General features: G+C 39.9%; 1 protein-coding gene across 7 annotated transcripts in view; it reads right to left on the reverse strand.

Annotated features, from left to right (window-relative positions):
• LOC127566568 (LIM and calponin homology domains-containing protein 1-like) overlaps positions 1-25025 on the reverse strand; it is a 277152-nt gene that overhangs the window by 22206 nt on the left and 229921 nt on the right. For 4 of the 7 annotated variants that reach the window (XM_052008998.1, XM_052008988.1, XM_052009037.1 and 1 more), the window contains 10 exons: positions 23107-23264; positions 20415-20826; positions 17662-17901; positions 16212-16338; positions 14440-14612; positions 13999-14125; positions 11837-11935; positions 7389-7463; positions 5596-5624; positions 1619-1732 (listed from right to left, as the gene is read on the reverse strand). In XM_052008998.1, coding sequence (XP_051864958.1) covers positions 1619-1732; positions 5596-5624; positions 7389-7463; positions 11837-11935; positions 13999-14125; positions 14440-14612; positions 16212-16338; positions 17662-17901; positions 20415-20826; positions 23107-23264 — 1554 coding nt within the window. The remainder of the gene's footprint in view (positions 1-1618; positions 1733-5595; positions 5625-7388; positions 7464-11836; positions 11936-13998; positions 14126-14439; positions 14613-16211; positions 16339-17661; positions 17902-20414; positions 20827-23106; positions 23265-25025) is intronic. The other 3 variants (XM_052009008.1, XM_052009017.1, XM_052009028.1) reach the window with 3 other exon arrangements.

Raw genomic sequence — 25025 nt, forward strand, 5'->3', positions numbered from 1 at the left:
TGTTTAGCCTGGCTAATTCAAAGGCCAGTTATGAGATAACTTGACAATTTCATTTAAATTCGGTTTATATAATGACCAATGGATATTTGTAGTACACAATGATAAAGTTTGGATTCAAGCAACTAGGTGAAAGTTTGGAAGGCAAGAGATCAACTGCTCTTAACTAGTTGACTCCATTTTCTCTGCTCTTCCAAGCAGTTTTCTTACTGCAATGATCAGTAAAGTTTTAGCACAATAGTTCATGCTGTTCTTAAGGATGTCAGCTTGTCAGTTGAACATTGAGTAATTAGTCAATTCATGTAAATTTATGCAAGTCAGTTCATTTACACAACCAATTAAAATAATTCAGCAAAGTCTCTCTCTTATTGTCGACAATGTCCAGTATCATTACTCCTTGCTGCAGTGAGCTAATAAGAGTGGCAGCACACAGCCATTTGCATAGCTATCATGAAAAGCATGCTTTATCATCTGACTGTCTGGATTAGATGATTTAACAAATTGCACTGTGCCCAATATCATACTGTCCAGGGCACATTTTATGAAATATTAAACAAAAGTGAACATTACATGATAGATGAACACAGATATTTTTTGTGAAGTAGTCAAAAACTGGAGTCATGTGTAAAATCACAATTTCCATCACCCAATATCGTGCTGGGCAAACACTTGCATATTTTTCCCAGTGAAGCAGTATTACCAGCCACCTTTTAGAAAATTAATTATTCTTTTGAATAGTTTACCTTTACATGCATTTATAAGGACAATTAATCACTGCAGCAGTCAGCAAATTACATTTAACACTAAAGATTTGCACTTACGTGCAAGTATGGATTTATACTAATCAAACATTACAGGATTACAAGTTTTTAAAACAATCTGAACAACTAAATCAAATTAAATGTGTTAATAAAGGAAAATTACCTTTGTTTTACATTTTGCTCCTTCTTCCCACTGTACTGAGTTACTCCTCACATTTATATCTAACATTTGCACCTATCTAGGTGACAGACCAGTCCAGCAGACAGTGAAAACTATCAATGAACAGTTTTAAAATATTGAAGTTGTTCAATAGGCTCCTTATCTTGTTTCCTTGGCTACTTTTCACTTCTTGATAGAATCCAGTGTATGTGACACTTGATCAAGGGAATCAAAAGTTTGAATACTGGTCAAAACTGACATTCCAATTCAAGCTACCTAGTCAAGTGTAATTTGGCAATATTCCTGGGAAATCTAAGCTTAAAGAGATCACTGGAGAAGATTGACTGGATCAAATAAGTTAATGATTACAATTTTAATTCAGCAAAATTTGTACCAATCCTATTTTTGGAAATATATTAAATTACAGTAATTTGCTCCCTGCTGTAGCAATCTTGAAAGCCTTTTCTGCTTCAGATTTTCATGCCTCCAATATGCTTAGCAGGCCACTGATGCTCTGCTTTCCTTTCATTATTGTCTCCTGGTTGGCTAATCAGAACCATCCTTGTGAGAAAGAAAGCATGAAGGATTAGTGCAAAGAGCCTTAATTGAAGGTGGACTGCATCTATGCAAGCCTACATGGCAAGCCACATCAGAACATGCACTTTGTAGCAGAGGGTCAATGCAAGTTACGTTAATGTACCTGGAGCAAGCGTTCCTGCTCTTTTTGCCATCTTTCCTGTCGCTTGCGTTCTTCCTCTGGGTCCCAATACCAGCGATCAAAATGCTTAGGGAGATTTAAAGATGCAACTGGGATCTAACAATCCACATCAAGAAAGAGTAGTGTGACAGATTGATGTTACTTCATGAGTTGAGAAATTTCAATTAAGCTGATGGTTCCAGTTAGTAAGAGTAATAATGACAGATTCTGAAGAAGGTAAACAGAAGTCTAAGGATTCATTCAAGTTCTCTTTAACAAAAAGTTTAAATGAGTAGCTTGTTAGATAGGAAGGGTATTAACAGACGATTATACCAATGAAAGATTTTAGCCAATGCACCCATGGTCATTTCCGACTGCTATAGTTTAATCTATCTTGTCATACAATTACCCTTATGGGATGTAGTAAGAAAAGACAAAAACAGTTTGAGTGCCTATAATCCATATGTTTTTCTCCAGCTTCTGCCTTTGAACAGCCTGAGAGAAAGGGATAGGGATACGAGATGTGCCATAACTTCCACTTGAATGACCCAGGAGGCAGCAAAGAGCAAAAGACAAGGCTCATTCGATGACTTTCCTTCTACACCTCTGGTGACACAGTTATTCTATGCATGGTGTCTCCCCACACTTAGATTAGGATTAGATTATATCTAATAACACATTCTTCATAAAAGCCATTTAGCTCCATACTAGTGTTTATGCTCCATTCAAACCACGCATTTTAATTACCTCTTCCCTTTCTATTCGAGAACTTTTCCATTCATCTCTTCCACACATCAATCTCCATCTAAATGTTTAAACGCTAACTGCTTCAAACATTCCACATGGCACTGGCTTCCACATCACTAATCCCCGTTGATCGCTATGAAGAATTCCTTTAAAATTTTTTACTTTTTCTTGTGGCGATTTTAATTTTATACCTACTTTTTGTGGTCTTGCTCACATACAAAATCTATTCCTAGATATCAAGTCCATTGGGTCCTTTCCTAATTTGAAAGACCTTCATCAGGTCTCCTCTGAACTAGAGAGAAGTGCAACAACGTGCTTAATATTTCCTTAATTCAATAAGATCCTTATAAATCATTCACGCACTTCTACCAGTGCTTTAATATGTTTTTTTTTGTGGCATGGAGACTAAAACAGGATTACAAAGGTGGTCCAGCCAAGGTTCTATATGAATTTTACAATGCCTCCTGTTTTTATGCTATTGTACTCCTCTAGAAATGAGCTCAGTTATAGGTTCGAGCTCGATTACCTTATATTGCTGCTTCAATGATTTATGTGTCTGTATTCTGATATCTCTTTGCTTCACTATACCATTTAGCTCCTTGCCTTCAAATGGCCTCCTGATTTCACCTACCAAAATGAATTATCTCACACTTCACTATACTGAATTTCATTTGTTTTATATACATCCCTAGTGAAGGCCTGCTCTTCCACTTTGGTACAGCTTGTCACAATAATAATTATATACCCTGATTTAGTATTGTCTGGAAAGTTTGATACCAAATCACCAACAAAGAAAAGTCCATATCAAGTAAGTTTTGAAAAAGCAGCAATCCAAGCAAGACACCAGTTCCTATCTTCTGCCCATCTACCATGTGTCTTGGCCTCTAACCTATTTTCTGCTTTGTAGTCATTCTGCAAAGCAATGCACTACCTAAATTCTAACAACTTACCTTCGTCCTGCACCTCTTATTTAGTACTTGCTGAAAGGTTTCAGAAAGTCTGCATATGACACATTTCCTGCATGAACCTGGTCTAGTTTACCTGTTACTTCTTGAAAGAATCCAACCAAGTTGCTTGATCATAAACTTTCTAAGAATTCCACATTACTTTTAAAATTAATGTTTTTTTTATCTCTGGATGCTTTGTTGTTTCACCTTCATGCTCCTTTTTAGTAACTAGTCTATAATTCCCTGGAATTATTCAATTTCCATTTTAGAAAATAGTAATTACAGTTGTCATTCACCAGTACTCTTTATCCAGTTTTCTTTTCTATGAAATGTAATACAATGTCAATCCCTATTCCTCCGCCTCCTGCATAGTGAAGAATTATTGTTGTGGCTTCAAGTACTATTTCACAAAACTAGTGTTGAAAATTTCAGAATTCAAACATGAAATGACAATCTGAATGATTTGTTTGAAAGATAACATTCCTCTGTGTGAAAATGCCTTGCCTGAACAATGCGGCTGTGACTTGCATCTCATAAATGGGTCCCTTGCTCACTCTGCCTCCCACCTATCACTGCTCTGTTTTCCCCCCTAAAATTGGGCTTCCCCTCTTCCTATCTTCAGTCCCGAAGAAGGGTCCTGACCCAAAACATTGACCATCTGCTTTTCTCCATGGATGCTGCCTGACCTGCTGAGTTCCTCTAGCATCTTGTTGTTTATTCCCTTGCTCATCATTTGAGCTTCTAATGAACATCATGGAATTTATTTATAAAACACCCTTGACCATCCAAACAAAAACGGCCCAGAAGTTGTTGTAGGGTAGGAACTGTGTAGAATGTTTAACCCACTCCATTTCAATTTCTGCTCTGCCTGAATATCTGGTGGGCAAGGAGTACAGAGTTACAACTTTCATCGAAGTTTCAGAACTGTAAGTCCACTGCAGAATAATTTCAATCAGTTTTTGTTCGACAGGAAACATTTCTTGATTGTCTCAGAATTTCTCGCCTTAGAATGAAGCAGCGATTGCTACAGAACGTAATCAAAATTTAACCCTTTCCCCATTTTTCTTTGTAATGGAGATTTTTCAATTCCACCCAATGGTGCTTACTATTTTAAGAATGATGTTGGATACACACAGTATTAAGTATCATAACACTGATATTAATATTACCATGCTATTGAAATGCATTTAGGATACTTAAATACAGTTGTTTGTTGAAACATCAGAGTCAAAGGAAAGCACTTAATTTCTGACGTCTGGCCAATTCTCTATAATTATAGGTGGGACACCAACTTCAAATGCCATCTGAAAAATGTTGACTAGCTGAAGAAAATCAGATGGCGAACATGTAGTATATCACATTCAATTTCACCTTTTATTTAAGATTTGCCAGGATAGTTCCAAATTATTACTTTCCATATTCCTGCTAGGTCTGGTCCCCAAGCAGGTCCACATGCCAAATGGCTCAGTGCGCAAAGTGCCCAGCTTCCAAACTCTGAAAATGGCTGGGAAATGTAAATGAGGCCCAAACTTGAAAGTGGTTCAGGCCTCCCAACCTTAGCCTTGAATAATCAATAGGTTAAATGGGACCATCCTCATCTTCACACATATGTTACAGATACAGATTTTCTGGAGTGCAAGATATATTCTGAGTTTAAAATGTATTGTAATTTCAAAGACAAAATTCACAGAATTAAAACACTTTAATCAGAGTTGTGAAGAATCCACCTAAGCAATAGAGATAATGTCTAAAATTGGGGATTGATATATGCACCATGTCAGAACTGAAGCCATCTATTATTAATTGAACATGTACCATAACACATAGGATTTAATACATTGCACAATAGAATAATGAGTACAATTTCCATACAGTGTCCAATTAGCAAGGACTTCTAAAAGAGTTATCAATCTAAGGCCAGCAGATTCCCCACTGATAAAAAAAATGGTAATCCCAAAGGGTCTGCTCCGAGCATCCAGAGACTCACCTGTGATATGTTGGATGGGACTGGTCTGTGGTACATCAAGAGCTAAAAAAAGTTTATGAAGATATTGCACAAATGATAAATGCTCACCATTGTTCAAGTTTACTTGAAGACCCCACTTAAAAGATTGCCATGTAACTCAATTTTTTGAAGCTTTGTTAAGTTGACAAAGTTGACGTTATTGTTCAAAATGTTCTTACTAAAATTGTTTCACTTTTCAAAAATAAAGCTCTCTATTAACTGACTGTTTCTCTTTCACGGCAACTCCATGTTACACAGAAAATAAAATATCATGTACTTACATTCATATTTTCACTGCTTTCTACTTCCGCTGAAAGATAAAGAAATGCTTATTATAAAGGAATAACGACCATGGGAGCTTCCACTTGTCTATGAAGGAGTCCAACAGGCACAGAACAGCAATAAGATGGATACTGATTTTCTAATTAGTTAATGAGTGCATTTCTCCTAATGTGTTGGTGAACAACAAGAATGATTAATGCAATTAAGAATAAAGGGTCAAGCCAGGAAAGATTATTTTGAAATTGTCAGCTGTCTGCAGCAATGTCAGATGTAGTGTGTAATTTTGGAGCTTGCAACCAATAGTGGAGGCACATTTCTTTTACTAATATTGTTGACACACAAAAAAAACTTGCATTTAACACAGTGCTTCTTAAAAAGTCGGTACTTCCCTCAGCTCTGTGCAGACAATGAGCACATTTGATCTACAGGCACCTTTCTATTGTTGAAACCTTGGCTACCAATTTGCACACAGCATGGCCCCACAAAATAAAACAAAATAAATTAGCATATCAGAGAAAATCCTGTGTTTCGCTCATTAACTCTTGGAATCATTGATAGACAGGTGAAAATCTAGGCTGAAATTAAAGGATATCATGACCAGTTAATTGAACATGAGCCACCACCAGCAAAAATGATTTCTAGGTATGACAACAAAACAGAGAGTGATGGTATAGGGAGGAACTGGAATTTAGTATCAAAAATTGATGCCCAGAAGCTACTAAATTAGGCAACTTTAGTTTACAGGCTTGGACTGCAGAGAATTCTGTGCACTAACACCATGCTGTGTGATTCTGTTACTTTATTATTTTGCCACCTGAAATAGGAAAACAGGCAAATTAGTAGGGAAAAGACATGGAAAACCCAGTCTGCAACATGCATAGTTGCCAAACCTACCAATTTTATATACCATGTTCTGTGGACACTAAGACTTGCATGGTAGATAAAGGCAAATAATATTACCGTAAATCCCAAATCTACAAAAATGTATGTAATGATAACCAGAAGAAATAGTTACCATGGTTAGTTGTGTCACCTTGTCCATACCTGTACGAGACGAGACTGAATTTTGCTAACGTTGATACTCAGTATTTATTAGCAAAGGCTATTTCTGAAATTCCTGCCTTACATCAGATTTCAATCAGAACTTAGGTTCTTAGTAGGCTTTAAATACCAAGAAATACAGGAGTGTTTCTGGTGCAAGTCTAAAGGGATATTGTACTGTAACAGTTATGCCATTTTTTGATAAAAGCATGTTTAATGCAATCACCATTTTTAGAATATGACATACTGGATAGAATCAACATAAGAGGTGTGGCTTAAATTGCAATGGTCAAATTTAAAATAAGTTAAAGTAAGAGGAATTAAAGTGGTGACACTGTGTCCCTATCCTCTTTTATACATTTCTTTATACATCTTACATAGACCTGTTCAAGGTGCAAAAGTTTTAGCCTGCTTCAACTTAGTTTCTAATGATGGGAAAGGCACTTTGTTTACTAAAAGGTAGCTCTATTCGGAAGTCATCAATCCAGAATATTTTATTCTAATGACAGAATTTATCATAAGTTACTTTAATTCTTACAAATTGGTATTACTTTCAAAAGAAAATCTGAACACATAGTTTAACAGGCTGCTTTTTCCCATATTGGTGTGCATTGGCAACTATGCAGGAGATAATGAGAAAGGTAAATCTAGGAAAGCGGGAGATGAATGTGACTCGTGATCATCAGTGCGTCTCAAGGCACTCCCGGGTATAGGAAGCAATACAGGGGACATTACTAAGCACAACTTTTACCTGGCTGTGAGAAAAACTCTGAGCGTCGCCAAGAGTTCCGAACTGTAACCGGAACACTGGCAGAATTAGCTGGCTCTAAGAGTGGGTAGCAGAACAAAACGAAAGAAGAAACAGAAATCATAAGAAAATGTCTGACAACAAAACTATATTAGATGTGTATTTAACTTACAAGAATAGTTTTGTTTCAGCTTACAGTTACAAACTTATGTAAAGATGCATCAATAATGGGGTAGATTCTTTGGTCAGTGGTAAGCTGGCTGCTTTCAGAACTAAGTTCATGCTTACCTACTGTGATCTCCCCGACATTGGCTTGTGAGGGATGCTGGCACAATGTGCAGGGCCTCACTGCTCCTCAATGTGATGGCACGGAGGGGTGGGCAGAAGGGTAGAACAAGCCATGCCCACAGAATAGACAAAAATTTGACTGCCATCCAAGTCATGTTCCCTGGCTTATCAGGAATTGTCAAAGTTGTCAAATACTTGAAACAGTCCGAATGTTGTTTCTGAATATATCAGACATTTAAAAGACATTCAGAAACACTCAGTACCCAAGAAAATGATTAAAAACTTCCAACATATAAAACATTTTAGAAAAACTAAAATATTTAAATATACTTTAAAAAATAGAGGTCAAATAACATGAAAAAATCTAAAAAAACTAGAACTTACTTTAGTCCCTCATAGCTGTGCCCATCTTTGAAATGAATGGAGAAGCATTCCTTTTGCTAAATTTGCACACTTAAGCAGATTCCCCATCATAAATAGGGGAATTATTTAGTGCAGTGTCAGAGTGCATTTGGATAAAATGGGGCAAACCTCTGATCACAACTTCAGGGCTACTGTGGAAATCTCAAAGTTGCTCACAATTACACAAGGAAGTGTCAGCAGTTACACAAGTTAAAGCCAAAGCTTGCCCACAAAACCTGGGAGTGTGGGAGGTGAATTGGTTTCATTATGTGAGCTTATTCTCAAGTGTGACTGAAACCCAAGAAAGGCTTGCATTCATACCACCTTTCACAACTTCAAGATGTCCAAGATATTTTACGGATAATTATTTTTGGAGAGCAGTCATTATTGTAATACAGCAGCCAATCTGCACAGCAAGATCTGACAAGTGTAATGCAAAAAATGATTGGAAACTTGAGGGATAAATATTGCGAAGAACGGCCTCTCTTTTACATTCACCTTTGAGAGGGAATGAAACTGTGTTAGATTGCCATCTTGATTTTTGAGGAAGGAGACTGCTGCAGACATTGCAATATGTATTTGTATAACACAGTTGATAAAAGTCCACATGAAGAGCTATCAGTTAAATTCAAAGCCCTGTGGATTCAAGGCAGGAAAGGTAAATGGCTGAAGGTTAGAAAACTCATTTTATTGGAAGAATATATTAAACAGGGGGAACGGAACCCCAGTGTTTCCTGTTGGAACCAACACTAGTTCTAATTTATATCGTCTTGGATTCAGAAACTCAGTGAAAACTGGACAAAATTTCTAGATGAAATAAAATTTGGAAGAAGCTTCTCAGAAAGAGCAATAATTTAAACAAAATACCTAAGGGGATAGACCAAAAGATAAAGGAAGGAAACATGGCTCATGCACAAAAGTTGTGTTGAAATACCAAGAGATGAAGTCAAAAGAAACCTCAAGAGTCTTAATAGTTCCAGCGTTTAACCTGTAAAATTAATACAAATTGATAAAGCCTAGTTGAATTCCCCAGACAAAACAAAACGCCCTGAGTTCAACAGAACTTGCGATCAGACTGTACCCATGGTTAATGTGCTTAGCTTTAGTCACAGAGAAACAAAGATGGCTTTTGGGCACCAAAGATACTGCAGGGATTAGTGAGGAAAATTAACTGTAATGTCAACAGTCTGTATTATAAGGGAAATTGGAGAAATTTGAGCTAATAAGTATAGAAAGGAGGCATCTGAATGCAACATAATGACTGCTGAGGTGTTCAGTAAGGCTTAATGGAAGCACAGGGTGGCATGTGAGGTACTGAAGGCCAAAACTTTCCTTCTGGGGCCCAAAGGCCGCACCTAAAATACAACTGTGGTCTTGATGCACTGGACCTTGATTTGCTCACATTCAAAAATAAAGGCTCCTCTGCCTGAAGGTTCAGATGCAAAATAGTTGAAACCTGAGTGGGTAAGTAATCTAGTCATTTTTAACAGTACATTTCCTGGTCTTGTCCTGGTGGTTAGAGTGGCTCAGTAGTCAATGTTGCTGCCTCACAACTCCAGGGACCCAGGTATGATCCAGACTCTGAGTACTTTCCATGTCGTGTTGGCACTTTCTCCCTGTGACTGTGTGGGTTTCCTCCAGGAGCTCTGGTTTCCTCCCACATCCCAAAGTGGTGTTAATCAGTTAATTGGCTACCATAATTGACGCTTTAGTGCAGGTTTACGGCAAAAAAATCAAAAAGGAAGTTGATGGCCATGTGTGAGAGAGAATAAGTTGCAAGATACAAGGAAAAGTAGGAAAGCGAATTAAGGAGAGGGAAAAAGGGATAGTTCCTCAGAGAGCTGACACAGATCCAAAGAGCCAAATGGCTCCCTGCTGTGTCATTATGTGTACAATATTCTTATCTCAACCATAATTCTTCAACATTATACTAATATTACACTGAAATCTCCACTTTCCCAGCATTATTTTATCCACACAATTATTATACATAACTTACATTAGTTTGTCACTTTAGATTACTGAAGATTTCTCACAGCAGTTAAGAGTGAGAAAGAAAAGCGCAAGTGGCAATAAGAGAGATAAAGGAGTAGTAGAGTTTCACTAAGAAGGAAGGGAGAGAAATGTGTGGTAGAACGACACAAGGAGAAAGCTCCAGAAGGAAGGAGCACCTTGACTATCAATGGTCAGGCAGAAAGAATGGGGTGAAATGATAAGGGAGCAGAGTATGCTTCCTGATACACACGATTGCTGAGGTGGCTCATATAAGAAGAGAAAGACCACAGACAGAAAAATGAATGAGATCAAGTCGTAATGGAATGGATTTGGAGCCAATGGAGTAATGTTAATCTGAAGAACAAATTGAGTCAGGTCAGAGATTGAGATTAACATGCCTAGGACCTCAGATGCTGTAATTGGAACTGACTTCAAGAATCAAGACAAATCTTTGGGTAAAGAGCTGTTTCCCTAAATGCAACGTGGATTCCATCCATCTAGAGGAAGGATGGACATGATCTGCACCATGCAAAAACTCAAAGAAAAGTGCAGGCAGCTGCATGAACATGGCTTCTTTTGAGCGTATCAGAGCCTTTGACTCTTGCAGACAGGACTGTGGACAATCCACCTTACATTTTGCCATCCTCAGAAATTTGTCCCCCTTCTATGCCCGCTACATGGTGCCATGCGAACTCCAATTCTACCTGATGGGTCCACCACAAACCCAATCGCATTGCAGACTGGGGTCAAGCAAGACTGTGTGATAGCTCCAATCCTTTTCTCAATCTTTGCATCTGATCTCCAACAGGCTTCCTGCTGGAGTGCAATTAACCTAAAGGATGAATGAGAAACTTCACCCCACATCACAGCACTCCAGAAACAAGAACACTCCAATCAGAGTCATTGAGTTGCAGAATGCAGACATCACTTGCATATATGCACGTTTGTATGCTGTACTCTGAGTCAACATCTTCTCCTTCCCTGAAGCATGCCAGAGAATTGGCTTTACATTTAACATTTGCAAAACAAAAGCCCCTTTTCCAAACTGCCCTCATTGTATAAAATTAATCCCCAAAAGTAAAGTCCATGATGCAACCTGGACAACACAGAGTACTTTCCACATACAAGGAGTTAACTCTCGGCAAGGGCAGTCATCGATGATGAAATTAACTACCACTTCCACATCCTTGGCTGTCCAAGGAAAAGAGTGTTTGAAGGTGAAGATCTCAAACTCAATACAAAGCTTATGATCTGTCCAGCAGCAGTACACCCTCCTGTACTTTTCAGAGACATACACAACTTACAGTAGGTTTCTCAAAGCACTGGAGAGGTTGCACCAATGCAGTCTCTGCAAAATTATCTAAATCCACTTGGAGGATGAGCAAACCAATGTAAACATCCTCTCCCAGACCACCTTCAAGCTTCCACTTATACATAGCTGGCTCCATTATGTGAGCTGCATTGTTCACATGCCAGAACTAAAAAAAAATGACTTTACTCCATAATCTGTCACAGCAAGAGATCACCAGGAGGACAATGATTCAAGGATGTTCTCAAAGCCTCCTTGAAAGAACATAACATCCCACCAATCATGGGAATTCCTAGCCCATAACTGCTCAAAACAGAAGAAGCAGCTGGAATGGTGTTGAGAACCTTGAGTCTCTTCCTTGGGAACACATGGAAGCTCAGATTAATTGGCAGAAGGAACACACCACCCCCTCCCCCAACTATCCACCCACCTGTCTGTCAAGCACCTTCAGTCTCACCTGTGGCAGAGTCTGCAAATCCCACAATGGCCTCATCAACCAACTCTGAACCCACAGAACAGGAATGGAAGCAAGTCATCCTTGATCCTGAGGGACTACCTAAAAGAAGAACCATAATTGGAATATAAGTCTTTTAATGAATAAAAACCAGCTGCTGTTTGCTGATCCTCTCGCTATTTTCTGATTATTGAGTAATTAGACCTAATAAGAGATTCAGTGGTAGATCATCATTTGACTATGTACTGGATGGCTTTATCACAATTCTTGATTTTCCAACTAATTTTCACATGGAAAGGACTTGGAAAACATTTATTTAAAAGCAAACCTTGTTCCACACAAGCTCACAAAACATAATGAGATGAAAGCTGGTTGAGGGGCTAAGAAGCCAAACATTGAGATTATTTCCCCAAACACTCAAAACCTGTAAGTAATTTATCATGGTATCATGTCATGGCTGTTAATAAGCTCTCAACTCCTTTGGTTTGAGAGTTCCTTGTTTCTGGGTGTCAACAACAGGTATCAGGCATAGGTCCACCCTTCAGGTTGTGAACAGAGGGGAATAAAGAACACTTCTGTTCCACTCACTACCATCAACTATTCCCAATAACTAGAAATCTAGATGAGCTTTCTCAAATATAGATAAATGCAGAATTTGTGGCAGAGGATGGAGACAAAAAAAGACAATTTGGGTTAAACCCAAATCCTAGCTCTTGATCTATAGCAATACATCGTGGGTACATCAGTCATATCTACCTCAAGAAGGCAACATCCATCATCAAAGATCCCCACCATCCGGGCCATTCCATCTTTTTGCAGCTACCATTGGGCAGGAGGAACAGAAGCCTTAAGTCCCACACCATCAGGTTCAAGAACAGCTACTTCCCTTCAACCATTTGGTTCTTGAACCAACCTGAAAAACCCTAATGACCACTATAATTTAGCAACATTGTGACCACTCTGATCACTTTGTACTAAAAAGGACTTTGTTTTTCTGTCTATTTTTTCCTTGCAAAAATAGTGTATAATTTATGCTTAATTTATGTTTTTCTTGTGAACACTGCTTATATGATGTTATGTGCCTGTGATGCTGCTGCAAGTAAGATTTTCATTGCACTTGTGCATACATGTACTTGTGCACATGACAATAAACTTGACTTTGACTTAGTCTTGTAGGTTACAGCTCCTCAAACATTCATCCAGATACAATTTCAATGTGATGCAAGTTTATGCCTCCATTGCTCATTCAGGCAGAGGGTTCTGGAGTTTACCAATGAAAAAATGTTTTCTCATTTCCCTGCTAAACATTATACAAAGTAACTTTAATCTATGTCCCCTAGTTATTCACATCTCTGCCAACAAGGTCCTCCTTGTTCAAATTGTCTAGATCTCCCATAATTTTATACATCTCAATTAAATCCTTCCTCAGTCTGCTTTGTTCCAAAGCAAACAAATGCGTTTAGGTAGCTGTCTTTCAATTTTTCCATGTATCTTACCTTTTAAATTCATCAACAATCCTAATTAGTTCAAAATATTACTAAAGGGCATCCTTTTGACACCATACCTAAAGGTGGCCTTTTGCCCAAAGGTAGCTTAATTTTTGGACCCATTTCAAATTAACGCTTTTTAAAAATTTCATTTTTTTAACATTTATGAAGGAACTGACTGCTATGCCCAATCAAGCAGGAAATTGCTTTCCATATTTCATGAAAATGCATTTCCAATTATTTAAATTCAGGTTTCTCCAAAGTGGTGAACTGACACAGCTTACTTTTTGTTTTAAAATGTATCCATTTTCAGCTATATTAATTAAACTTTACCAATACTTAACACTTAAATATAACATTTATTTAAACAAAATGTTGAGAAACAATTAAGAGCAATAGGTTGAAGCTCTCAAAGTAAATAATTCACACGAGGAGCAAGGCTCTACCTATAGTGCAATACGTTTAAAACTAGTGTCAAAGACTGTTGAACATTAAGCTTCATGTAATATGCATTTAAAATTCTGTATTGTGGTACTATAGGATTTTATGCACATAATTTTGCCTACAAATTGTCACACCTTCAGTTAAAATGCAGAAGAAAACACACAAAAGATACTGTGCTTTTAAGCCAATTCCATCTCTGTACAGGTGTGTCCTCTATTCTCTTTGATGTCTCACCTTGCTGATTAATAGCATCAACATGCTGACTGTTCTCTGCTGCCTCTTCCTTCACTTCCTTTATCCTCTGATCTGAATCCAACACATCTCCTGTTTCGTCCTGATGAGGTGTCACTGATTTTAATCCCTGTTTTGTGTTAAAACACAATATTGATCTTGTAACACCGCAAATATTAAACTGTATCAGATAGAATTGCAATCGACTTAAGTTCACACACTTAGTTGAAAAGTTAAGCATGCCATGGGCTCCTAGTCTGGTGATACAGCCTTACCCTAATTTTTTTTACACAAACTGCTTCAAATACTTTAATCTCAAAGCTTTCAGAAAACTGAAAACTCTGATTTAGCATTATTACAAAAACATTGCAATTAAACAACAAATTGTAAATATAGAGAAAGTACAACTTATTATGCTTCATGTTGGTTTAAAGAAAAACTTACTTCTTGTTCAAGCTGCTCTTGGGTGCTGTTATTTGATGCCTCACTCTTGGGTGTTAGGCAGGCTTCATCTGTGGTTATTATTTTGGCATCAACTGTGTCCCGTATGTCCAACTCAACATTGTCTGATAGGATAACATGTTCAGTTGAAGTTTCCAGGTCCCCGTGCTGATATTCTTCATATTTTGCATTGAAATACAAGACAATAGAGTGAATTTTATCTCTCAGTACAAACAAATACTTTCTAAAGGAACACAATCAGGAGTAGACCACTCGGCCCTAGATGTTGTTCCTTCACTGTAATAGTAATTAGTGGACTAATAAATAATTTCAGTGATCGATCATGAGGCTCCAATTTCAGCTGAGTGTTAACTGTCCTTAATAAATATTCTCCCAACCCGCAGAATGAAGTACATCCAGCATAGGAGAAACAATTTCCCAGATGGAATGATTTTGATGTTATTTATTGGGCTTCATTGACAGCAATCAAAGTAAACTTCATAACCCTCATAAAACAAGACAGTACATGGAGTAGAAAAGTAAAAGCTGAGAACTGATGCAAGAGGGAGGAACATATGAAACAAATAAGAAGGAGTGAAGGAACTGAAAGTGCATCAGGCATCATTTCCTTGATCATTAAAATATTAAAATTAGCTACTTTCCACATGTTGCTAATCCCATTATTGAATTTCTAGAATTTTCCTGATGACAGCTCATGGGACAGACTTCTCACATCAGATGATGACTTCCTTTTAGTCTCCAAGGAGGCTTTTATTCTTGTTAAGGGGCTGATGTGCTGTCATTGACAGAGGCTGACGTGCCATCATTGGCAGAGGCTGGTGGGTGATTGAAGATTCTCCCATAGTTTTCTGGGAAAGGATCAGGGGTTCTGCACTAGGTTGCAGGCTTCAGGCAATGTGGCTGAGGGGACCGGGGGAGAGGGAAGGGTGGTGATTGGCAGTCAGAGGGCAGCCAATCGACAGTGGTCAACAGCTGCCCCAAATTGGCAGAGAGAGCAGCCAGCAGCTAGAGAATTGGTGGGAGGTTGGGGTGTGTGGGGCTTGAGTGAGGAAGAGAGACCGGGAGAATTAAGATGCAAAGGAAAGGGGAAGGAGACAAGAAGGAAGTGGGAGGGAGCCGACAGAGATAGGGACTTGGGGGGGTGCGGTGGGGGTGGGCAGACTGAAGGAGGGGATACTAAGGAAGAAAGGATCTGAGTGAGGATGGGTTTGCCAAGGAAGAGGGTATGGCAAGACTGTGTGCACATGTGCTCATGAATGTGTGTGCTAGGTCTGTGCCTCAGAGCCTGGTCTCCAGTTGCCTTGAAGCTCCTTGCAATTAAGCCAAGACCTTGTTCTGTCTAGACTGTGTGGTAGTTGGTTTGCAATGCCCACCACACATTAAAGGATTCACAGTCAGGCATCGTCCACTTCTTAGAAGCAAAGTGGAATTATGTCATCCATGACTCTAAGTGACTGTCTGAGAAGATTCTTATCAGTTCCTGGCATTTCACTGGATTCCCAGAGGATCAGGGATGGGGAAAAGAACCAGCTCTGCAAATGACAAGTTAGATCTTGTAAAACATTTTCACCCAACATTTTTACAGAATCTTGCCTCTGCACATTGATGTGAGTATCAAACCATGGTTCTATGTTAAATGCCATTAAGCTTCTCATTTGTAAGTCCACTGCGAATAGAACATTTCTGAAAAGTTCTGTTGTATGACAAGGCAGAGTGTGAACCTTATTTACAGGTGTTTCAAATGAGCAGCGCACCTTCTTGACCTGTATCTTTCACCGTCTCTTTCTCTAGCTCGTTGCAGATGGATTTAAGATCAGATTCATCCTTGATGCTTGGCTGCTGAGTGGTGGTAATGCCCATTGTGATCTCAGTTTGTTCCTCCTATAGGATAAAGAAGCCATGGTTAAACATCATGCAATGAATATTTCCAACATGATAGAGCCTAACCACCTATCTTTGACATTTAAAGACATTTCCTTTTCCAAAGCCCACATCGTTAAATCCTGGGTGTTGCCGGTCATCAGAATTTTAAACTGAACTAGTCACATAAATCCTGTGACCACAAGAGCAGGTTAGAGGAGAGGTACCTTGCAGCATATGATTCACTCCTGACACCGTTAAGCCTTTACAGAATCAATAATACACAAGTCAGGATTGTGATGGAATACTCTCCACTTGCCTGAACGAGTATTGCTACAATACTCTCAAGAAGCTTGGTGCTTACCAGGACAAAGCAGCCAGCTTGATTGGCACCATATCTACTACTAGCACCATCAATAAAATGCACTGCAGTTACTTGCTCTGGTACACTGACAAAGCCTTCTAAACCCGTGACATCTACCACCACAAGGGGCGAGGGCAGCAGGCACTTGGGAACACCCATTTCTCATTAAGCCACCAGCAGGTTTCCCTCCAAATTGCATGGCATCCTGACTTGGAAATATATCACTGTTTTTTCATTGTCACTCGGTCTAAATCCTGGAAAATCGCAATAGTACCCTGCAGTTCCTATCCTAGAAGGATTGCAACAATTCAAGTAGGCACCTCAGCACCTTCTCAAGGGCATTAAGGGGTGCAAAATAAATGCTGGCCTTGCTGATGGGCCTGATCCTGTGGGAGGAGTTGGGCCCACTTACCTGTGGGAATGGTTCCTTGACAAATCAAGTGAGTGGTGGCAGGGTTGGGGTAGGCGGACCCAGGAACCAAAGGCACTTGCTGCTTCTCCTCCTGAGGAACTCACTGAAAATAACTTACTTGTCTCCTCTATCTCTAGTGCTGCATTGTGTCTGTATCCCATACTGAGAGCAGCTCTAGTCACTGGCCTCACACTTTGAGGTTATCATGAGAAGTAATTCAACCCTGACTCTTGCACCTTTGTGAGGGTGACACCTTCTGGGGACATATCATTACATGTCCATGGGAGATCAATATCAGTGAACAGAAGCAAGGCTTCAAGGCAACAGCCAAGGTACTGCCTCCATATTAAACAAATTCTGGGCTCATTAGGCTAATTATTCTGGAGATTCACAACTTAAAGGAAAATGTGACAATGATTTAACTAACATAACTATCATAACCCAGAAACCTGTAAATACAGTTTTCAAGAATAACCTTTTTTAGCAATCCTGTTGTAAAACAAGCACTAGCAGTGCAATAGCACACTAGCATAAGAATCTGGTTAATGAATGGAGATGGTATACTCACCTGCTCTGTGTTTTCAGTCTGTGGATTGTTTATGGGAGAAGGAACAGCCTGCTCGAGTCTGGACGCATGATCGTTGTTATCTGTCTGTAACTGTAATGGGGAATTGTCCACTCTTGCCACACCTTCAAACATCTGCGATTGGGTGAGCAATGGGGCCAGTACTGGAGACGTGGACTCATTCTCTTCCACTCTGGTAAATGTTGGGCTGGTCTCGCCATTCATTCTAATCTTTCCATCTTTCTGCATTAACATTTATACATGCATAAAACAATTCAGATCAGATGCTTATTCCTCAGTTATAAACAAAAATAAAGATTTTAAAAAGTCATCATGTTGGAAAATGGCATCCTAAACTTCAGATAACGCTCCTGGGTACACAGGATATAACTCAGGACATGCATTAAGATGGTGGTACAAGATACAGTTGTTCACAAATTCCTCCCCTACGTTGAGGACAGAACAATAGCACAGTGGATAGTACTGCAGCCTTACAGCTCTAGTGACCTGGGTTTGATTCTGACCACCAGTGCTGCATGTATGGAGTCTGTACATTTTCCCTGTGACCATGTGGATTTCCCCTAGGCACTCAATGTTTCCACTCACACCCCAAAGACATGCTGGGTAATAAGTTAATTGGTTATGGTAAATTACCCCTAATGTAGGTGTGAGAATTGGGGGGAGTTGTTGCACATGCAAGAGAGTAAGTCTACTCTATCTATTCCTCTTAATATTTTGTACACCTCTATCATGTCTCCTCTCATCCTCCTTCTTTCCAAAGAGTAAAGCCCTAGCTCCCTTAGTCTCTCCTCATAATCCATACTCTCTAAACCAGGCAGCATCCTGGTAAATCTCCTCTGCACCCTTTCCAATGCTTCCACATCCTTTCTATAATGAGGCGACCAGAACTGGACACAGTACTCTAAGTGTGGTCTAACCAGAGTTTTGTAGAGCTGCATTATTACCTCGCGGCTCTTAAACTCGATCCCACGACTTATGAAAGCTAACATCCCATAAGCTTTCTTAACTACCCTATCCACCTGTGAGGCAACTTTCAGTGATCTGTGGATATGGATCCCCAGATCCCTCTGCTCCTCCACACTACCAAGAATCCTGCCATTAACTTTGTATTCCGCCTTGGAGTTTGTCCTTCCAAAGTGTACCACCTCACACTTCTCTGGATTGAACTCCATGTGCCACTTCTCGGCCCAGCTCTGCATCCTATCAATGTCCCTCTGCAATCTTTGACAATCCTCCACACTATCCACAACACCACCAACCTTTGATCTGTCTGCAAACTTGCCAACCCACCCTTCTACCCCCTCATCCAAGTCATTAATAAAAATCACGAAAAGCAGAGGTCCCAGAACTGATCCTTGTGGGACACCGTTAGTCACAGCCCTCCAATCTGAATGCACTCCCTCCACCACAACCCTCTGCTTTCTATAGGTAAGCCAATTCTGAATCCACATGGCCAAGCTTCCCTGGATCCCATGCTCTCTGACCTTCTGAAGAAGCCTACCATGTGGAACCTTGTCAAATGCCGTATTAAAATCCATGCAGACTACATCTACTGCACTATCTTTCTATATTGTAAGAAAATATACAAATTACTCAATTCACTAAATTGTAGTGGCTGCACATTCTACTCTGCTTCTGAAATATGGTTCCATTGACATTAACCTCATCAACTTGGTTTCAATGACCAGACAACCATAACATCTCTTTTTATTGCACTAGTGCATAAATATGGGGCTCAATTTCATGAATAACTGTCACGAGTTTAAATAACTAACACAGATTAAACCCTGCTGCATCTTTAACTAGTAATATTCTAGACGCACAGGCAAGAGCAGATGCACTGATTTTCAGATCTGGCTATGGCGGCACTGGTGGACAAGATGCTGAGGAGGTTCGAGGCCTTCTAATACAATAGTCAGAAAGTCCTCCAGTGAAAAACTGGAGCAGTGTTGGGAATTTCATGCCCGTGTTAAATCCTGAAAGAGCAACCCAATTAATCCCACTCTGCTGCTCGTTCCCTTCAAGTTCTCATCTAATTGGGATGGCCCCGAGGCTGTTGGTGATTTGCTGTTGGACCATGGTCCGGGTGCAGACTTCCACTTGGGAACTGTCTCCCAGACCTTGGATGTGGCCAAGGGCAGCCCAGGGCTTCTATCAGCACTAGTGGCTGTCCATACTGACTAAACAGCTTTGACAGCCAGCAACAAGGTGCCCCAGGCCCACCAGCTGACAAAGGTGTCACCGACATTCACAAACATTTAGAATAATTTGGGATCCGTGAAAATATTAAAAATGATTAAAAGAACTTTATAAAATCTTTGAAATTAAAAGACTGAAAACACAATAACATGGGCTGGATCATGCTTACCCATGACAGGCAGGTCCATGGAGAACTAGTGACTGTGCCCCATTTATGGGTTAGCTCCTCTCTGACTTCAGCACCTGTGCATTGCAGTATGCAAGCCAGACCACTTAAACTAACTAAAATTAAAAAAGCTAGCTCAAGTTAAAATACTTTTCCCTCAGCAGCTGATTTCTCCCATTCAGTTCAATGGGTGGCACTCATTTATGAAGGAAGAGTTTACTTATTTGTTATACCGAGAAGAAAGAGGGTGTTTTCTCCATGGATTAGTTGGTATTGGTTCTATTTACTAACTTTATGTAACGAAGAGACTGACATCTGACCAGGGTTAGTACATTAAAAAAGATCAAAGACTATGACTTCAACATCTTACCTTAAATGATTTCAGCACTGTCTGTGAATCTTTTGGTTGTGAATAAGGCTTGGGGGTCAACATAGGCACTGCCTTGGGGGCAACAGTTTTGATTGGGGATGTGACTGCTGCAGAGAAGTTAGTCTGGGATTGGCTGCTGGGAGTGATCACTGCTTCAACAGTTGCAGTATATTTTTGGATTGGCAATGACCGCTGTCGTAAGTATTTCAGTGAATTTGGTTCTCTTGTTGGTGAGCATGGCGAATCCGAATCCACTGACTGACTTCTCTCCAGAAATTTTGGCATCTCCAGGTTTTCAAGAACAGCTTCGCTGATTATAAATCTCTGTGAATACTTCTTCAAAATTTCTTCAGCTTCTTCTGGGGTCCTTGCTCTTTTATATGCCTCTTGGAGTGCTTTTTCTCTGGATTCCCTGAGATTCAAAAATATAGCCAAATTTCAGAATCAGTTTTGGTGTATCAAATGAAACAGATCACTTTCTTAATCTTATATTTTTGCCTAAACCAGCCTGCTGGATTGTGGTCAGTTTGGATTCTATGAATTGTTTTCATCCCATTTATTTAACTCTCTATGTACTAATGCTTTGGTCTAGAAGTTTCCTCTCTCATTATCTAGCAGGAAAAAATTGCAGCAGGTACTGTGCCAGGAAAACAATCCCTTGATATTACAGTACAGTGATTGGAGTAATGGAGTATACAGCACGGAAACAGGCCATTCAGCCCCCAAGACTATGCTGAGCATCAACCACCCATTTGCACTGATCCTACCTGAATCCCAGTTTTCATTCTCCCCACATTCTCATCAACTTCCCCCCCACCCCCCAAATCCTCTGACTCATCTTCATCTTCACACTAGGAGCAATTTACAGTAGCCACTTCACCTACAAAACTATTGAGATTATATGATAAAAGTGCTGCATGGAAAAATGAGTCTGGCAGAGGCCGTTAGTAACACCTTGATGTGCCCATGGGCACTTCTTACTGACTTTTTTTTACTCTACACTAAGACTATGAAGATAAATTCAACTGTTTGGACCAGGCTTTATAGTGTTTTATATCAACTTCATTTCCAGATGATTGCAAAGTCCACAATGTTGTAAAATTTATCTAGCTGGAGTAAATGGGGTATAAAATAATGCATGCAGGAATGGCTGAATACCACTGTTACTTAACATGCATCTTATAGTCAGGGTATTACTCACAGTATTACTTTTACTTCTTTTTCAGTTTTGTTTTCCAAACCTTATTTGATTTTGGTTCAAATTTCAAAATGGTATGATCAAGTATGATCGAATGAGGTGTTTGAAGGTGGATTTTAACTTTGAAGTGATCAGCCAGGAAAATGTTGAACATTACCATGTGCACTACTCACACTAAACAGACAATGCAGCAGGTACCCCTGGGGGGGAACAGGGGGCAGAAATCCACATCCAGGATTTGGTGAGCAATCATTGGGAATGCCAACCTTTTTCAAACCCGAAGAGGTAACCATGCTCCTATTTACCCAAGAAAAATAATTTGAATTTTCATCTCTTTTGGCTTTCAATTTTTATTAATGCCAATGCAAACCTACCAGAAAGCCATTACAGAGCATCAGGTCTAATGTCTACAAGGATATTGTACAACAGATATTATGGGTGTCCGTGCCACCCAGTGGTTTGCACTGGGAAGCACAAGGTTGCACTTTGGTTTTAGCTCTATTGATTGACTGTTTCTGATGGGCAGAAGAGGATTATGTCTCCCTTTACCAGTGGACCAAGTCTTGGTAATTTTATTGGTAACAAAATTCCTAAAAATAATTATGAAGACTTAAAAAAAACAAATGGTTTGCAGGAACTGGCTTAAAGAAAGAGTTGTCTTGCATGTTGAAGGTAAGGAGGAAAGGTAACCGGTAATCCTTTAAGGCCATGGAGAATAAGAATGAAGGAAATCCTCTCTTCAACCCTACTCCTCCACCCCCCAACACACACACAGACACACACACACACCTCACCCGCCCAAAAAATAAGTGGGAGATCAATGATGAACTTTAATTACTAATCATAATTCAATGACATACAATTGCTGATGCTATCAGAGCACTGCCAATGTTAACAGAAGTAGAATGGGACTGAGGGTAAACAATCATTAAAGCTGCATATTGAGCATTTATAAAATCATATTTAACTCAGCTTGCAAGTTTAACATTGGCTGGCCAAGTGTTGCAGGCTGTTATAAACCCAAGGACAAATGGGAGGTGGGGAGAGCTTTTTGGAAAAGTGAGTGTATCAACAGTAGTGCCAGGGTTCAGGAGAAATAGGAATGCTTTTTTCCCATCCCCCACACTTCTTCCCTGCCCAGTAAACCATGTGGCTTTACACTGATGCATTACAGATTAACTCCACCTCCCCAGTGCCCATGAATGGACCTCTCAGACTGGGCCGGGTCTAGGATCAGACAATCGAACCTGGAGGCCAGCTAACAAGGAAACCACACAGTCAAAATGACTGGAAAGCCAAGCACCATGTGTTCAGAACTGAATGACACTCTGAGAAACCCAGACTTCCTGATTAGAACTCTGCTGTGCTGCTCCTCCCCATATGGTCATCAAACCTGAGCCAGACCAGACCAAACCAACAGTATCGTGCAAACACATCTCACAATGACTGACAAAAATCATCAGGTTAGGGCAAAATTGTATCCAAACAACATACTTTTCTTCCACGATTTCTTTATAGGTTTTAATGCTCCTCCGTCTTTCTGACAGACTGTGTTCCCCACTCATTATTTTTTCCACAATATCTCTCTCCTCCTTCCGTTTGATCAGATCTTGCGATGCACTTCTTCTCCTGTTCTTCCAGCGAGCCAGATCCTGTACAAAAGTCACATTCTTCTTCAGTGTAATGTCTGGAATTTAACATCAGTCCTTTGTGGCAGAAACAATCAGTTGCTTTTACACTAGCTCCTTCATTTTCAAAAAAAGTGACAAGGCTCTTTGTAGGGCCATTGGATCTTGGGCCAGAAATCCTTCTGTTCTGGGAAAGATGTGTTAAATTGGTCCTGCAAAGGTCCTGTGACAGGTTTATGCAAAGTCAACCATCCTTAGCAGTGTAATTCTATCCCTCAGAAGGTCCAAGACATCATGCACAGTGGACTACATCCATGGACCAAATCCTTTCTTTCATGAGAGAGGAGGGAAAATCAGGTAGATCACTAACTGCTGGAGTGGATGGTTAGTAGATGGACTGGGGTTGGAGGGGTCATGTTAGAATGGAGAGGATTTTGCCTAAAATTGTGGGAGGAAGGGGGTTGGGAGAATCGGTGGTTGGGCCATGAAAGATGGAGCAATATTGCTGGTCAGCCTTTGAGACACAGAGTAGTACTAGTGGTCAGGCATTGGGGATGGATCAACATCAGCGGTCAGGCATTGGGGGTAAGGGCTGAAATGTTTAAAGAATGTAAAGGGAGAATGCTGGCAGGGTTCTGATTAAAAAGAATGATGCCAAAGGGAGCATAGAACATCTGAGTCTAGAATTGACAGAGGTATGAATTGGGGAAGGAGACACAGGTGATAGGGGTTTAATTGGTGACACAAGAGGCAAGGCTGAAAGTAATGAGATACAGGAGGAAAGTACTGAGATAGAAATGTGTGAGAGGATAGTGCCTCAGCTGTAGATTAGGAATGGGTAAAACCAGGATCAAAGGATGCAGAAAAATTAAGGAGGGGAAAAATTCATCAGCATCTTTGGTTGGGAGGTGCAGAATTGGAAAGAGGGATTTAAGCATGTCCTTGTCTTTAGATGAGGCCGTTGGCCATCTGTTACTATGGTCATTTACCTCCTCCTTTACTAGGGGCCTGCCAACACTAGGTAAGCAAGTCTAACTCCAGAATATCTTCCAGAGTTAGCACTGAGCAACAATGGCAGGGTGGGATTTCGGGGAGGGAGGGAGGGAGGGAGGGAGGGGAAGAGAGGAGGAGAGCATAAAACCCATCCAGCCACTAATTCAGCACTGTTTCTGTCATCTTATCCCAATACCCTTTAAAACAATTTAAAACCTTTAGGACAATTTTATTGCAGGTCTGTCTGCAATGCAGCCACTTGAAACCACAAACACAATCTCCATGGACTTTTTTTAAATAACAAAAATAATGTAACAATAGGTGGCTTATCTTTATAGGTTGGCAGCATTACCTTGGCTGATTCACTTGCGGAAGCCTCTATGCAAGGTAGCAAAAACTGTTGCAATTTAATATATATTGCTCACTGATATCTGTAAAATAGTTTGATCCTATTGTTTTCCCTTGACACTGGTGCACAAATACTAACTTGTTCCTTTGAAATGCTTACTGCCACTAAATGCTACTTACAATTTCTAAGCAAATTCAGCAAGCAATGCACAAAACATCAAGGGCAAGAATTTACTCCCAACAATGTCCCTCCCTTGTTCACCACTGAGCTACAAATAAAGTGGGGTACTAATTTAAAAACATTACTTCAAACTATCTAACAAGACAATGGCAGGTGGTATCAATCACTTTCATAAGATGGAGGAGATGATGATGGGGTTCACCAGCTCCTGTCTTTGTCTTTCCACACTGCCTTTTGGTACCAGATGAGTAGTAGCTAGCACC

Source organism: Pristis pectinata, chromosome 2 (assembly GCF_009764475.1).
Source record: "Pristis pectinata isolate sPriPec2 chromosome 2, sPriPec2.1.pri, whole genome shotgun sequence".
Lineage (NCBI taxonomy): Eukaryota > Metazoa > Chordata > Chondrichthyes > Rhinopristiformes > Pristidae > Pristis > Pristis pectinata.